The sequence below is a fragment of the Chanodichthys erythropterus genome, chromosome 13, assembly GCF_024489055.1.
Source record: "Chanodichthys erythropterus isolate Z2021 chromosome 13, ASM2448905v1, whole genome shotgun sequence".
NCBI lineage: Eukaryota > Metazoa > Chordata > Actinopteri > Cypriniformes > Xenocyprididae > Chanodichthys > Chanodichthys erythropterus.
In genome coordinates, this window is record NC_090233.1 from 21771682 (window position 1) to 21788573 (window position 16892).

Genomic DNA, 16892 nt, shown 5'->3' on the forward strand with positions numbered 1-16892 from the left:
GTTGCTTTGGTCTTCCTAAACAGCCGCTAGCGGCACCTGCTGGTGAAGCAGACTAACAGCAGATAGAGATGATGCATCGGCACTCTACTGCTCTTCCTGCAGTTCCCGGATGTGAAATGTTGAATTTTCTGCCGAATTTGAACCACTGAATTTGTGGAAGCGAATTTGTAAAGCGAAATAAAATGGACTGAAAATTGCTAGTCGAATTTTATAGGTTGTATTTTTAAACAGAATGAATATTTTGGAAGTGAAATTTGAAAGGTGAATATGAATTATTGAATTTTTAATAATGAAAATGTGTGTGAAATATTTTTAATTGAAATATTCACAGCTTAAATATACGATTGTGTTGAATTTCATCCCATAAAAATGCAAGCCTTAAAAATACAGTGCATCTAAATGCAAGCACAGCTAATGTAATGCATATTTTTTTTCAAATAGTGCAATTCAACAAGCTTTTTATTTCAAAAACATTTGGCATTATCTTACTTCCATATTTTTCTGGGCTACTTTTATAATGTACCGCGGCCGCAAAAAAAGTTCATCTGTAGACAAAGAAAATAAAATTTTACTAATGTGTAGTATCCTTGAAATCGATAGGGAGAGAGCAGGGCACAAAGTAACGCGTGGCTAGTTGTAACACACATGGTTTAAAACTTTCCACAAATGCCAGCATGACAAAACTTTTTTTGCATTTACTAGTTGCCATACCAGCAATATATATAGAGAAAAAATTGCACCAAAATTAAAAAAAAAAATCTTTGGAAGAACATTTAACCATAGCAAAATTATATTTCTTACTCAAGTTATTTTTTTATCCCAGTTGAGCAATGTGGGGCACATTGTAACACTGCGTTATGTCCCCCTATTAGAACTATGCTATTCTATACTTTTATGAATTCTATTGATAAACCATGAGAAAAGGTGAATAAAGACCGAGAGTCAATGTTCAGAAATTATTAATTATTATTATGTTTTGAACTATGCTGTATAGCATGTGTTTTGTGGTGTTTGACGTCAAACGCAAAAAATATTTATTTTTAATTATTAAAAAATGCCATTATTTTATATGAAAAAGTTAATTGTATTTTTTTATTTTAGTATTTTTTTATAATATATAACAATTTTTTTTGTATTTTAATATTTTAGTTTGTCTTGTATATTTTTTTTGATTAGTTCAGATAACATTTTAAGCGGTTGTATGGTCATGTTAAACTATGCAAGCAAAAGAAAAAAGAAGGCTAACATTCTATTGTTCTTTTTTACAGTATTTACGACACTGGTAACAGACAATTGCGCTTATCAACCACATGGGGGAACCGTGAGCAAATGTTCCATGGTGTTGCTTTAAAGGATTAGTTAACTTTCAAATAAAATTTTCCTGATAATTTACCCATCCCCATGTCATCCAAGATGTCCATGTCCTTCTCTCTTCAGTCAAAAAGAAATTCGAAAAGGTTTTTGATGAAAACATTCCAGGATTTTTCTCCATATAGTGGACTTCAATGGAGCCAAAACGGTTGAAGGCCAAAATTACAGTTTACAGCGATCCCAGGCGAGAAATAAGGATCTTATCTAGAGAAACCATCGCTCATTTTCTAAAAAAAATGAAAAATTATATACGCTTTAACCATAAATGCTCATCTTGAACTAGCTCTCTTCTTCTTCTTCTGTATTAGAATTCCCACACTGCTAAGCATATTAATGCCCTCCACAGGTCAAAGTTTGAACTAAATTGTCATATACAACATGCTAGTGCAAATATATAACAATTAGTTCAAACTTTGACTTTTTTTTTTTTTTTTGCATATACAAATACAAACCTGATTCCAAATTATTATTATTTTTTTTTTTAGAAAATGAGCGATGGTTTCTCTAGATAAGACCCTTATTCCTTGTCTGGTATCGTTTAAAGCCTTTTGAAGCTGCGCTGAAACTGTAATTTTGACCTTTAACCGTTTTGGCTCCATCGAAGTCCACTATAAGGAGAATAATCCTGGAATGTTTTCATCAAAAACCTTAATTTTTTTTCGACTGAAGAAAGAAAGACATGAACATCTTGGATGACATGGGGGGGAGTAAATTGTAAGGAAAATTTTATTTGAAAGTGAAATAATTCTTTAATTTAAAACAGCCATATTTGAGAAAAAAGTCGAGTAGTTTCCCAGCAAACACAGGTCTGATGGCAACATTGTGTCCCTGGCCAAAAATAGTCATGGTAGGATGACATAAATCGGTAAAAATATATGTAACACCAGAACATTTACTAAAATGCATTCAGATACGTTTGTACATGTCTACAATTGTCTGGGGTTGCATGTATTTGTTACTTTGACTTTTAGCTATGTGTAGTTCAATACATAATAATTAATTGATTAATTAATAAGATAACGTCAAAGACGTCCATTCAAATTTCATTTTGAAACTATTTGTCAACCTTGACGAGACGTGTCGGAGGGATGTCAGCGTTCATTAAACGTCCAAGTTGTTTGCTGGGTTGCATCACTGGATGTTACGGTCAGTCGTTTAACATTTTTATCATAAAACAGTTGACTAAATGTTTATTAAATGTTTCACTATTTACATCTTACCTCATCCTCTTTCAACATTAAATTGTTGATTTGCTCTGGAATTTACGCTCTGCTTCTGAAAACAGTAAACCCTGCCTACTTTGATTTGATTGGCCATCTCAATCATTTTAACACTGACGAGTTCAGTCAGACCCCTGAGGAGACCAGACTAAAAATTAACTTTAAGCATTTTTTTGTAATCTTAACAACATACAGAGCACTGCGTAATGGAGTGCAGCAGAGCAGTGCAAGAATTGAAAAATGGGTTCAGGGCAGTGTTGCCAAATTGGACCCAAGTATCGTACCAGAAGCTCAAAATTATCGTATTTGGATGAAAATGATCGTACATGAGTTTTAGTATAGATAAATGAAGTAAACTAATGATTTTTACAATGGAATGAATAAGTACTGAACTTAAGCTGGACATCACACTATTTTCTTCTAGTTGCTGTACAGCTATAGGCTACTTTGACACAATCTGCATTGTAAAAAGCGCTATATAAATAAAGGTGACTTGATTAAACAAAAGTACAGAATACAGATATTTATGTCAGTGGCGGCTGGTGCAAAAATCTTTTGGTGGGGCGCAACTTTTTATTTTTTTTTTAATATATAAATGCAGGAATGAATAGGCTAGTTGTTAAATAATCATTTAACAAGTGATATAATCATGTATCATTATTGATTATCTAAAAAGTGGAAAAAATCAATATTTAAAGCATGCCATAGGGCTGGGATCTAAAAATATATATCTGTATTTAATTTTTTTTTTTTTAATTCACATTCTGCCCAAGATTGTCCTAGAAACAATGTTCATATTGAAGGCTATAAAAACCAAACATGAATGTAACTGTGTAGTATATGATATATTATGTGCAAAAAAAGGGGGTCAAATCACATTAGGCCTAGGCTATATTCTAATATTCTAACTTTACAATCTAAAAACAAAATGTTTTTTAAAGCAGAAGTTAAATACACTAAACTAAAAATGAAAATAAATAAAAACAATAGAACAGACTAATTATTATTATGTTACCAGTCACTATTAACAGTCACTTTACACAGTTACTGCTATTGTACAAATACACTGTTGTATTTTAGAAATTCTACATATGGCATAATTATGTTCGCCAACAAAAACAAATTTTCAACAACAAATATTTTTAGCAAAATGTATTTGACTCAGATTGAACTCCGTCTGTTTGGCGCGCATGCGCGCGGCGGCGCTCGTTCACGGAAGTTTGTGCTTGCTGAAGGCTCGTCCACGCCTGGCTGCAAAATGGAAATATTTTCTCGACTTTCTAACATTTGCAGATGGAGAATATACCTGTGAAATGTAAACATGCACTGAGGAAATTATTGGATGTCACTTCATCTTAAAAAAATATTATTAATAGCGGTATGTTTGTTTGCACCAATCGCTACACAAGTTAAGGTTACGTATGATGACGAAAGCACGTTAGTGCGAGCCCTCCCGGAACCCATAGAGAATGCATTGCAGTGCCTGCAGTTCGAAAAAAAAGTTTTTTGAATGGAAGTCTATGGGAGCACTCGGGGCAAATCTCGACCAGACTGAAATCGCCCAAAAAGAGGCGGTACTCCACGGAGCGTGACTCGACGCTGATTGGACTATATCCAGAGGCAGAACAAACAGTCTAGCAGTGACAGCTAACGTAACTCTGTGGTTGAATGTGATTGAAAAATCCGTCCCTTTCTCACTTTGGTGGTGCGTCGCCCAATTACCCTAATGAAAAAACCGCCCCTGATTTATGTAGACCAACAACTTTTTGACATGACCTGCAAATTACCGCAATATATAGACCCCTTAAAAGTTTGTAAACATTGCAATGTTTTCTGGTGGGCGGGGCTTAGCTGGAGGCAAAAAGAGACGCTGGACTCAATGTTGACAAGCGTAAGCTAGCATGTTTTAGGAGGGATTTATTAAACATAGATGCAGAAGAAGGTTCAGAACTGTCCGAATATGTACAGTCACTGACTCTGCGGGACCGTGACAGCTATTTTTGTAAATTAACTTAAGTTTTGGATATTTCCTAGACAACATATGAATTACTTTCGGGTGGTTCGGGGAATTTTGTCAAGGTTTATTGTCTAAGTAACCTATCTCTGGGCTAATTATGATTAGCAATGTGGATTATTTTAAGAGACTATTCAAAGGATGGCACACACATCTATCGCTGTATGTTTGTTTAACATTTAAGCTAGCTAGTGCACTGAAAGTTGGCGACTTTTCACCTATAAAACAGAAACTTGCTGATTTGTACTAGATAAAACCAACACACCATTACATATTCATTGATTATTTTACCTGATATGAAGTGTGCACTGCAAACACGAGCATTATTTATGATCATCTCCGTCCAGTCTGTACGCCGTATTGCTTTCAACCACAATTATCTTTTTGATTTCTGTGAAGGTAAAACTTTAGTTTTGAACCAAAAGTCCTGTTCCTTCTATTCTGGCAGCCAAAAACACAACAAGACGACATTTTAAAGTCAAAACCTCAAACTTTTAGCGCGCCCGCTATTAGTTCTTATTTATGTTTTGCCTCCAGCTAGAGCGGTGACGTCACAGTGACGTAGGCGATTAAGGGGTCTATACATAACTAACTTAGTGGGAAACAACTGACCTAAAAGCGCTGCGGCAGGAACGTTAACTTGTGCTCGTGAAAGTCATTCTCCTCGATAATTGGCCGAAAAGGCTTAAAGTGAGATTAGATTGAAGTCCTATGATTACAACGACCATCATTTGAAGTGTCACAAAATTCTGAAATTGTACCTTATGGGACATTCATCGTACAGGTCAAAATTATCATACAAATACGATAATTATTATACGCCTGGCAACAGTTCAGAGGAAAGGGTACTTGTCCCCCTCAATATCTATGGTGGTTTAGCCCACTAGTCAAATCCTCATAAAATCACAATAGAATTGTGGCTTTTAGTCCATGCATGTTTGTTTTGATGTTATCTATATGATGGCATACTCCAAAACATGAAGCAGGTATATGCTTTTTTCACTTTTAGGACCAAAATATTTGATGTCTCATCTTGTATATTAGTTTTTTTTTTCCAAAAACATCAAACTGGCATTACAAAATCCCCTCCCCCTACATTATAATGTCCTACCATAAGCAACTAACAACTGCAAGAGGAAAATCAGGATTTGTTGGTGTGATGTATCAGAGTTCATGAATTCAGTTCAGAGTTAATAAAATCATGGATAGATCCAACTGCAACAAGCAGTAATATTATTATTATCTCAGAATGTGCTACCAAGGCTACAGTAAGGTTAAGGTTAGGGGTTAGTATTTGTTTCAGTGTCTTGTAGGCAATGACATGACCAATGAAATCTTTAGAATCAGTTGTGGGTTTGTACAACTGGTTTGGGGGCATGGCATTACATTAACTGTAAATGGAAATGAATGGAGATTATTCATTTGGAAGCATCTTCATTTTTTTTTTTTTTTTGTCCATTGAAGAAAGCAAGTAGAAAGAGGGATGGCTGAGAGACATTACAAAAGAGAAAAAGTCAGAGGAATATCACTGGGAAAAGAAGGGTTATGATCAGGCATTAAGACCAGTGTTATTATTAGAAAAGATTTCCAGTGCTGGAGAGACCTAAGCGGGAACCGGAAAGGACTGAAAATGGACGCAGAGGTTGTTTTTTTCTGTTCCATACCATATGTGAGGTTTCACAGAAACAAGATATGCTGTTGTAATGATAATTACAGGACAGTTTTGAGTGTCATTGGTTGAAGCTGTGCTGCTGGCAACTTACGTCAAACTCTTGCTTGTATACATGTGTACTGTATGTTCATTTTTTGTTCTTTCTTGTCGTTTGTTCATCATCTTTAATTTGCTTTGCAATTATAAAGAGACATCCACACATACAAGCCACTTTTTTATCTAAGGATAATCATCAGATGATCCATTGGAAACTACTGCATAGACTGTCTCCTTTAAAACGTTTCAATATGCATCTGTCAACTGTAATTTGTGTCCGCAGAGAGCACTAGGTACATGTTTGCAGTTTTTTTTTCTGGGAATGTTCTGCACTTATTTCTTTCTATTCTCAGCTTGCTCATGACATATAATTCTTGTTAGATAAAGATATGTTTTTAACTCCAGAACTGGAGAACTTGCCATTGTCTTCGCAACGGAGAAACTTACTTTTAGCTGCTTTCACTGCCGCTAAGAAAATGTTAGTCAGTGGTTGGATTCCTCCACATTCGATGAGCAGGTGTGTATGGGCCTTATCTTTGCTGGACATCATTTCTTTGGAGCTGTCAACAGCTTGCATTCATGGAGTACAGTCAAAGACTTTAAAGACTTGGAGTGCTACTTTTGATGTTGTTAAATCCTTTCTTCTTTTTGATGTAAAATTATTAATGTATTTTACATCCATGTATTTTATATATTTATTATTATTTTTATTTTAATTCTTGATTTAGGTAATTCACTCTATACTTTTGTCACTGCAATATCTTGTAATTTCTCAGCACAGTATAAGTGCACCTGGTGGGTGGCTGAGTGGGGGTGGGGGGCTGCATTCTGATGTTGTATCCTTTTTATTTAAATGATTATTCAATAAAAACAATTGTTCACAAAAATAAAGAGTCATCCACTCTTGAATTGAATGTTCGTGCATTTTGGGGGCGGAGCAACGAAGGGAGGGGTGTGTTTGTTTGGGTTGATTTCAAATATCAACAGTGTTTCTCAGAAATCACTTATTGCACCTTTAAGTACGCAAACGTGGCAGAATCCAAAATCACATACTTCTGCACCTGCAGGCGTCAATGAATTAACAGTCACTGAGATGAACTTTAGCATTGAAAACTTTAGTATTATTAGGTATTACAGATCTCCACGACTATTATTGCCACTGAATCAATCAAAACTACAAAAGATACATTTTTAAAATAGTGAACAGAAACAGAGTCTCTACATTTTCATTTTTTTTTATTTTTTATTTTAAGTTCATTCCTTTTAACCACATATTTAGCAGTCAACATCAAAGTAGCCCAATTCTTAAAAAGTAACAGCATAGAAATGTCCATTTTTGATTGGATGTAAAACAGACATAAGCCTCTTTCGTTTAGCTTACAAGAGGCAGTATATGTTCAAGGGTGAGTGTGTGCACGCACACGTTTGTGTCTTTATGTATATTTGGAAAGGTGTGAAACACCTGAGACGCAGTCACGATAAGTGGGAATGACTGGCGATGGGTTCATTTCAGCCATCAGTTTCTGATAACATCTATTGTTTTCATACATTTGTATGTCTTAAGGCTTTAGCCGTTTCGTACTCTATGTACGGTACATAACCAATATATACAAATCAAAAGAAGTACATCTACCCCCCGCGGTGACATCATTGACTGTGACAAGCGCAGCACCGGGACAAAGTAAGGGTTCGTGTTAAAGCGGGAATTCACATCTGTGTGAGTGACAGCACCATATAGTCTTTCACGTAACATTCATAAGTGCAACACGTTAGCTATGTCCCGCCACTGGTGTTCACAGAAGACGGCATATGAGAGGAGTGACGCAGACTCAGAAAGTCGGGAGGGAAAAAAGGTTGAACTACACAGAAAGCAGAGTCTACTTCGTTGGGAGTCGGTTGTGAAAAACTTCAAGACACCAATTTTTAACAAGACACAATCTTGAGAAGGAAGTTCACTTTTTGTTTGCACTTTTTAAAACACTTTTTAACAAATAGAAACAAGACAAAAAGCATAACAATACAAAAGGCATACAGCCCCAAACCCCTTGCCCTCCCAAAGAGAAAAAAAAAAAAAAAAATAGAAGAAAAATCGAACCCTTTCTCTCTGTCTGTGGACAGTGACGTCACAAACTAGCAAACATGTATATATACACAGTACACACCACCCTCCCCCCTTTCCAAAATACACGGTGCTCTAATGCTCTCATGGCTACAACTCACACAATTTTATACTTTTTATTTATTTATTTATTTTTTTGGGATTTAAGATTTTTAAAACTACCCAACAGCAGCATTCCATATGTAAAGAATGAACAATCCGATTCGTTTAAATTCCATTTTTGGTGCATCAGTCTAAAAAATTATATATTCTACAATTCAAGATGTCACTTTGTGATGCAACAGTACATTCAAACAAACAGATCCTTCACTAGGCTCCTTACAGAACCCACTTGACTCACTAGTGTTATAGGAAAACGCTTCTCCCTAGTCCGATCAGGCACGATAATAACAGGCTACTGATCACCCACTTTCCACAATCGCAGTGCCACCAACAAACTAACAAATACGCCCAATCATATTTTTTTAATGCAGTTTATATTACTTTATGTTTTTTTTGTTTTTTGTTTTTAAATCGACACACTTTCATTTTGTGCAGGAAAAAATAAAGTTTTTTTTTGGCTCTACGAGCACAGAGTTAGAATTCAGCATGTGTAAAATAGGTATATATTTATAAGTTTCTATATATAGTGCAAATCAACTACACGAAACTAACGATAAGGAGAACTGAAGCAACTAAGGCAAACACTACTTAAATATATTCTCATATATATATATATATATATATATATATATATATATTTATAGTCTATGTTTTAACATATAATGTAGATCAAATATAAATACTTCATCGATATACGTACATATAGGGTAGATATCTCTCTTTTTCTGTGAACTATATACACATCATGACTACATTTAGCTGAAATGGTAAATAGCTGGGTAGCAGGAGTGAAACTGCAATGCAGTGCTGCAGTCACCGACAAACACACACACTCACACTCTTACAATGAGCCTGATGGCGCAGGAGCAGAGAGGGCTCAGTCGCTCCTACAGTAGGTAATCTGAAGCCTCAGACCTTTGTATCAGTGTCTGCAGTCCATGCAATAACGCAAAGCTCTGCTATACCATGGAATGTGCTTCTAGAATTGCCCTTGTACTTCTAGGGCTAAACAGTCGAGAGAAAAAAAGGAAAAAAACGGACAAACATGAAGAAGATGCAACACACACAAAAAACGCCACTGTCCTTAGAGAGAGAGGAAGAGATACCTGAGATCCAGACGTCAACCCTCTTCCCACCCCCGTTTCATAAACCCAACCCACAAACCATTCGAAGAATCTCATGCTGCAAACGCTTCAGTCGTTTCGCCCCTTGGTTGTAGTACTAAAATTCAAGATGGCAGGACAGGGGTGGCATTTAAAGTATAGCATATGCTTAAAAAACTACAACAAACAGAGATTTTCTCGTTTAGGGATCCGTCGGTAAGTCCAGTTGAGGGGTGTATTGCTACCGCCCTGATGATTTCGCACAGCATGAGTATTATGAGTGCTTGCTGGGTAAAACAAAAAGAGGAAACAACAACACGTCAGTGATTTCTGCCCGTGCGGTGACGGGAGTGTCGGGTATTAGACAGTGCAGGTAGATATTTTTTGTTTAAGACTAGCTAACACACTACGTCTGATACATCACTAAAGTAGCTGCAGTCCCTTCGGAGAGACGTTTTAGAAAACAAAACGACATGACAGCACATCTTTTGACACAAAGCGATCCTTGCCTGTACGGTAGAAGTAACCCTTTTGCTCTGATCTCGCAGCTTTTCCAAATCCGGTCCTTGGTTATTACGCGGGACGAGGCAAAGCTGGCTTCAGACGAGTGTAAAAAGGCCACTCCTTCGGACGTTGTCATCTAAGTGCAAAATACCATGCTCTGGTTGGTTAGCTAACTGGTCAGATGACCCAGCCCTGTGTCTGGACGGTTCAGTTTTTGATTGAAGGAACGTAAAGGGCTGCGTAAGACAGCCTGGGTTCGATTGTCCCAGAGTGCGACAGTGACTAGGCAGTGGGTGTGGTATGGTACACATTCTTCATCTGGCTATGAGGTCTTTAAGGGTCTTTTGAGGGTCTTTCGGGAATGAGAATGTCCCAAATCGTGTGCCTCTCTCCAGGATGGTGGGGTGGGAGCAAAGGCAAATGGGTGGGAAGATCGGATTGGTGTGGTTTGGTGACGACGGGTCGGCCTTTTCTCCCAGTTAGTGCTGCATATATGAGGTCTGGATGGTGGGTGGCACATCCAAATTCCAATACTTTCTCCGTGCTTCCTCCTCTTGACTCGCACTCGCACGCATAGACTGGATTTGTCAGAGCAAGGGAAAGACCTTTTCATTGTTTCGGTCATGAAGGAGACAACACCGTTCAAGTATTAGAGGAGGACCTGGCTGAAGATGATTGGAGGTTCAGGTTGAAGTGGTGGGAGATGAGCGGCTGAGGAACCGGGGTGATCTGTGCTCTTATAGACTGCAGCCCAGCGCTGGGCTCTTCTCCTGAGGGTTGGCGAGGCGACGGAGACTGGCACTGGAATAGCCTTCATCGCTGCAGCTACTGCGCAAGCTTCCCCGCTCGTCCGAGTCGCTTACGCTGCTGGTGCTCCACTCCAGGTCTCCCAGCAGATAGTCTGTTCCTTCCACGTCAACATCCACCTCTTCTGCAATGCAAACACAAGAAAAGAACATCTTATGAGCATGATGCTAGTATACTGTAGTCTGGGTAAACCCAGCCTGATCTGCCGGCGATTTGATTTCGCTCTGCAACTCAGTCTGGAAACCCGTGCATTCACTTCTGCTGCGCTGTTACACTTTTGCGGGAACCGATCACAGACGGGCTTATCCACCTTGCTCGCTATTGGCGGGTATAACACGATGACTATAGAGAAGCGACGGCAAGCAGCTTTCAAACTCTATCTGATCTAACGTTACCCGTCTCTCGCACGACTGTTACTCCAATATAACAATGCACAATCACAGTGACTCCGATTGTGTTAAGCATTTACCTTATCTGAGAGAAATGTAGCAGAGCGTTGATCCGACAGTCTCTTCATAGGAAGATTACAAACGGCGATTCTCTGCTGTTATTTTGGTGGTTTGCTTCACGATGTGAGTACAGGACTATTTTACTTCAATGCCCCTTGATGGTAGACAATATTTTTATTATTTGCTCAAAGAAAAAGTCGCCGTTCTAAGGGGCCATTCACATATCGCGTCACATAAGCAGCTGTGCCGCTTTCTCCTCCTTTTCAAAGGACTTGCGCTCCCGTGGCGTCTGTCATTGCTATGGAACCATGAACTGTGCTTCACGATAATGAAGTTTCAACAAAAGAAAATTTGATTTCTAGTCTTTGCATTAGTGCTACTACTATATATATTTATGGTGATGAGAAATAAAAACCCGCCCTGTACAGCTATAATCAGCTGAGCTTTCGATGTTGTTGAGGAAAGGCCGAAGCTCATCGGTTGGTCCTTGTCACATGAAAAGCTGTGATGTTTTCATCTCGCCGCGGCATAGGCGTGCCTGGAAAAACGAGCACGCCGCACCACATGCACGTCGCGACCGCGTCGCTTCTATTATGAGCGTGCTTGCCTAAATTACAGTAAAAGCACTTGCGCAAGTCGCGAGCATCGATTTAAACCAACGAAACGCGTCCAATGCTTCCAATAAACGTTACTGATGAAACGGCATCTTGGACAAATGTGGCTTAGCTGTGTGAGCAAGCTCTGCCAGGTGTCTGGCAAGAAATAGAATTGTGTACAAATGTATTCAGGGATTGCATTTGTTCAGTACAGTGTTGTTCAGTGCAAGATTTTGATGTTATTTAAGGGAAACTGTTTAAACCGTATGATAGAGACACTGCTGTTTAAATGTTTTTGTTAAGAAAATAGTTTAGAAATGAAATTTGAAGTAAATGAGAAATAATGCAAAGAAAAGTACATTTTCAGAAATTTTGCGCTTTCTTGTGCTTGAATATTAAAATGGCCCTCCTATGAGGTGTCAATCACAGCAACAGCCCCCAGCCAATTTGAGTTTGAGACCCCTGCCTTAAGGCTAACATATTAATACTAAAAGCTAAAAAAACGTAGATTTTGATTTCAGGGGGACTTTAACAGTAAGTCGGGTCTATGGACCATGCACAGGGATGCGCTATAAGTGACTTTACTATACAATAGTGGAAAAAATGTATCTACAAAGGTGTTGAAATCCAAGTGAAAGATCATTTTATTTTAACATATTATTATATTATATTATATTATATTATATTATATTATATTATATTATATTATATTATATTATATTATATTATATTATATTATATTATATTATAACTATATATATTATATTATAATACAATTTATATTATTTATACTTCATATTCTTAGGATTGTTTGGCATATATTCCTTCTTTTTCAGTAGTTAATTGCAGAGTGAAAGCAAACAATTATGAAAATCTACAAAAACTATGAAAAATTATATGAGATTAATTTTGATTAGATATCTGAATCAAAGGCCCTAATAAAACTGGTAGAGCATGGTGCTAGCACGTATATACTGAATGAACAGTGAATGCACAGATGGTGAATTCCACTATACAATAATGGAAAAAAAATGCATTTCTGTGAAAAAAAAAAAAAAAAAAAAGGTACAAAGGTGTTTCAAAGCACAAGATCATTTTATATTAACATATTATACTATATTATATCATATTGCATTATATTATGTTAGAAATTATTATTATTAAAAAATATATAATTTATCAAGATATGTATTATATTATGTTATATTATAATTTACAAATAGATAATTTAAATTATTTATAAAACTATTTATTATATTATATTACATTATATTATTTACACTTAACAGAAGCAATTACCTGTTGTTTTTCTTTATTATTATTCATAGTTTAGTCATTTATTGGTTGTAGTTTTTCCCCGATTATTCAAATAATCAATAGGTTAATGGATTATTATCACAATAGTTGTTATGCAGCTCTAGGCTAAATGTAAATGTAAAAACAAAAGACACTTTGCTTGAACAATAACACAAACCACAAAGGTTTGATGGAAGATGTTAACACACATGTCTGACAGTGTGTCTTTCATAAAGGGAGCGATCTAGTATTTCTTTGATGTGTCATTCAGCTTGCCTAATGAACATTCATATTAACATCATCTGCCACATTTTCCTTGATAATGCTCCTCTTGTGTCACATACACATAGTACACTCATCCAGTTTTATGCTGCATTTTTTCCTTTAATGTTAAAAAATCTATTCACATGCATATCATTTATAATTACGTGGAAACTGCATGGTGTGAGCTGTAATTTAGTTTAAGACTTGTTTTCAATCAATTGTTTTTTAAGGTTATAGCATTTTCATGTGCATTTTGAAGTGTGCTACGTTTAGTCAATCTGGCCCATTATCTCCATGGCAACATTCCAATTTATGTGTTAAAGCATTCATCATAGTGCTGCATGCTACAATCTGTCTACGTGCCATCTGTTTGTAGGACAGGCCACAGCATATACAAAATAAACTCCCCAAGACAATTATTTGTCTGAATTCTGAGAAAAACCATGAGAGCTTCCTGTGTGATCATCCAACTTCCACTGTGTGTCCGCAAGTGAACCTGAATCTTGTGCGTGATGGTGTATGGGAGTGTACAGTCTGCAAATGACAACCGGTTTGAGGTAGAAGCATTTCCACTAAAAAACCTTTTACAAGCAAAGGGCTTTTGGGTATTTTTAAAGTGTTCTTAGAAGCCTCAAATAGATCTGGTTGTTTTCAAGGTAAATAATGCATGTACGACAATGTGACAAATGCATAAAAACAAGAATTATTAAAATAAAGGAATACAATTCCTACTTCACCATTTCTGTTTAATGTGTACTAAATAAGCAGTACACGTTTCGACATGTTGCAAAAGCAAACAGTTCAGTTCCCTTGTTTGTTCTATAGCTTTACATTTACCATCTATCCACATTTGTTTGACTTTTGTGTATTCTGCAGTCAATTTTCCTATCTGTATTCATTAGGGGTGTGACGAGATCTCGTGTTGCGAGATTAAATTGTGATTTCTCGTTGAGGCGAAAAGCAGTCTCGTGATAGTGTGAGGGTGAAATTAGGAAAGAATATGTCACAGCTACGTTTACACTACGCCTCCACTGTTATTTAGCTTTTTATAGAAATAAAAAATCATTTAATTCAGTTGGATAACGGTCGCTGCCGCTCCATATTTACAGAGTACACACGATTGCGAAAGTAAAAGTAAACGTGAGCGCGTGTTCAAATGTGATGTCAGTACCCCGCATTTGAAAGCGGCACCCTGATGCATGCAAATATCTCCCAATATGAAAGCTATCTTAGGCTGGGCTGTGCAGTCTCTCAGCTCTGTATCATGCTTAAAGAAAAATTTGGTCTGTTTTTGCACTTTGAATATTGAGAGAGTGCTTTGATTATGGTTGCACTTATTGATTTCACTTAAGACTTAAAGAAAACTGTTATTTATTTTTATGGTAACACTTTACAATAAGGTTTCATTAGTTAATGTTAGTTAACTTTACATGAACTAAGGAAGAACAATACTTCTACACCATTTTAATTAATGTTAATTTCAACATTTACTAATACATTGTTAAAATCAAAAGTTGTATTTGTTAACATTACTTAACGCACTATCATGAACTAACCATGAATGACTATTTTTATGTTTAACTAACATTAACAAAGATTAATGAATACTGTAGCAAAGATATTGCTCATTGTTGATGTTGGTTAATAGACTACATTAATGTTAATAAATGAGACCTTATTGTAAAGTTTTATCATTTTTATTTATACTCTTTTTATTTATATGATCAGTTTGTGGAAAGGAGTTCAGTTAGGAGGTCAAAAGTTGTACAAGCTCATAAATCATGTACAGTAACGTCTGAAGAGACTCGTATGAATTCATACAGGAGAGAAGCCAGTTTGCGGCAAAACGTTTTACAGTGCTTGAGTATTGTTGTCTTTTACTGCATATGATAATTCATACTCAGAAAGTACAACTGAACTGACATTAATTACAAGATGATTAGTTAAAACATTTCAAATACAACTGCAGATTATTTTTCTAATTATGTATTTCATCTTTGAGGATTTCTTAAAAAAATAGTGTGTATAAACCTCGTCTCGTTCTCATGAACTCAATCTCGCGTCTCATCTTGTCTTGTGAGCTACCTGTCTCGTCACACCCCTTGTATTCATGTTTGCTTTGTAATTAATATTTTACATTTACTTACATTTACATTTAAATCCAAACTGAATGAGCACTGTGCTGCATCCTACTGATTGCACTGTATCATCTTATTTATTTTTTCTCCTCTTTTATTATTTCTTTTTAAAACATTTTAAACATAACATTATTGTTTTTTTGTTATGATTATTTTTTAATGTAAAGTACTTTGAATTACCATTGTGTATGAAATAAACTCACCTTGCCTAATTTTCAAGAATATGGCAGGTGGAATGTGTGACATTCTGTAATGATTTGCAATTGCAAATTTTTCATCATGCTCAGGTAACATGAGGTGCACCCACAAATGTACTGATAAACTGATATAACAACCAGACCATTTAGTTGGCTGGTATTTTGAGAGTATTGGCTCTGGCCACTGAAAATCCCAAAGAATGAAATCATGAGGAAAAATATATCAAAATGCTTTGAATTACAGTCTTATATCCAATGTTTAAAGGGTAAGTTCAACCAAAAAATGAACAAATTAAATCTGTTCATAAAGAGTCTCTTCAGAAAATTTGGACTCAAAATCAAGTTTTCTAAATCAAAAGATGAACAAACAACTGACAGGTTTGGAATGACATGAAGGTGAGTAAATGACAGAATTGTCATTTTTGATGAACTAACCCTTTAAAATGTAATAATACTGAAACATGTTTGAAGCAATATCTACTTTTTCATTTCCTCCTTTAAAACTGTGGTTTTATACTTAAGCACATATGTGACTATAATTCTACATGGGATGTGATGTCATGTGAGCCGCTCATACATCTTTTTTTCTAGGTAGAATATGGCAAGTCTTTTAAAGACTGTTTTCACACTCGGAGTGAATCTTTGGTCGAAACTAGAGTTTAATTCACAAATCAAATTAATGGGCAACTATTATATGGGATTAAACATGTGATTTTTGTTTACCAGCCCAAATCCTTAATTATTAAAGTACCAAAACCCATACATGAATGTATGTGTCTGGTTCTGCCAGTTTAAATATATATTTTCTCAGTTTTATTAATACAAACAGTTCGGGAGAAATGTAGGAACTGTCATCGGTTGAATTGGAACATGCATGCTAAACCACGTGTTATCTGATAATTTTTGAAGTCTCTAAGACTATGTTAAAGCAGTCAGCTAATTCTGATTATTTGGGAATCTGATTGGATTCTGATCTAAATTATTGACTGTCCACACCATGTATC

General features: G+C 36.1%; 1 protein-coding gene across 1 annotated transcript in view; it reads right to left on the reverse strand.

Annotated features, from left to right (window-relative positions):
* Nucleotides 1-7571: 7571 nt before the first annotated feature.
* The window catches only part of mxd1 (MAX dimerization protein 1), a 30436-nt gene continuing 21115 nt past the window's right edge, over nucleotides 7572-16892 (reverse strand). The window contains exon 6 of the mRNA XM_067406612.1: nucleotides 7572-11072. Within this exon, the coding sequence (XP_067262713.1) occupies nucleotides 10879-11072 (194 nt within the window). The 3' untranslated portion in view covers nucleotides 7572-10878. The remainder of the gene's footprint in view (nucleotides 11073-16892) is intronic.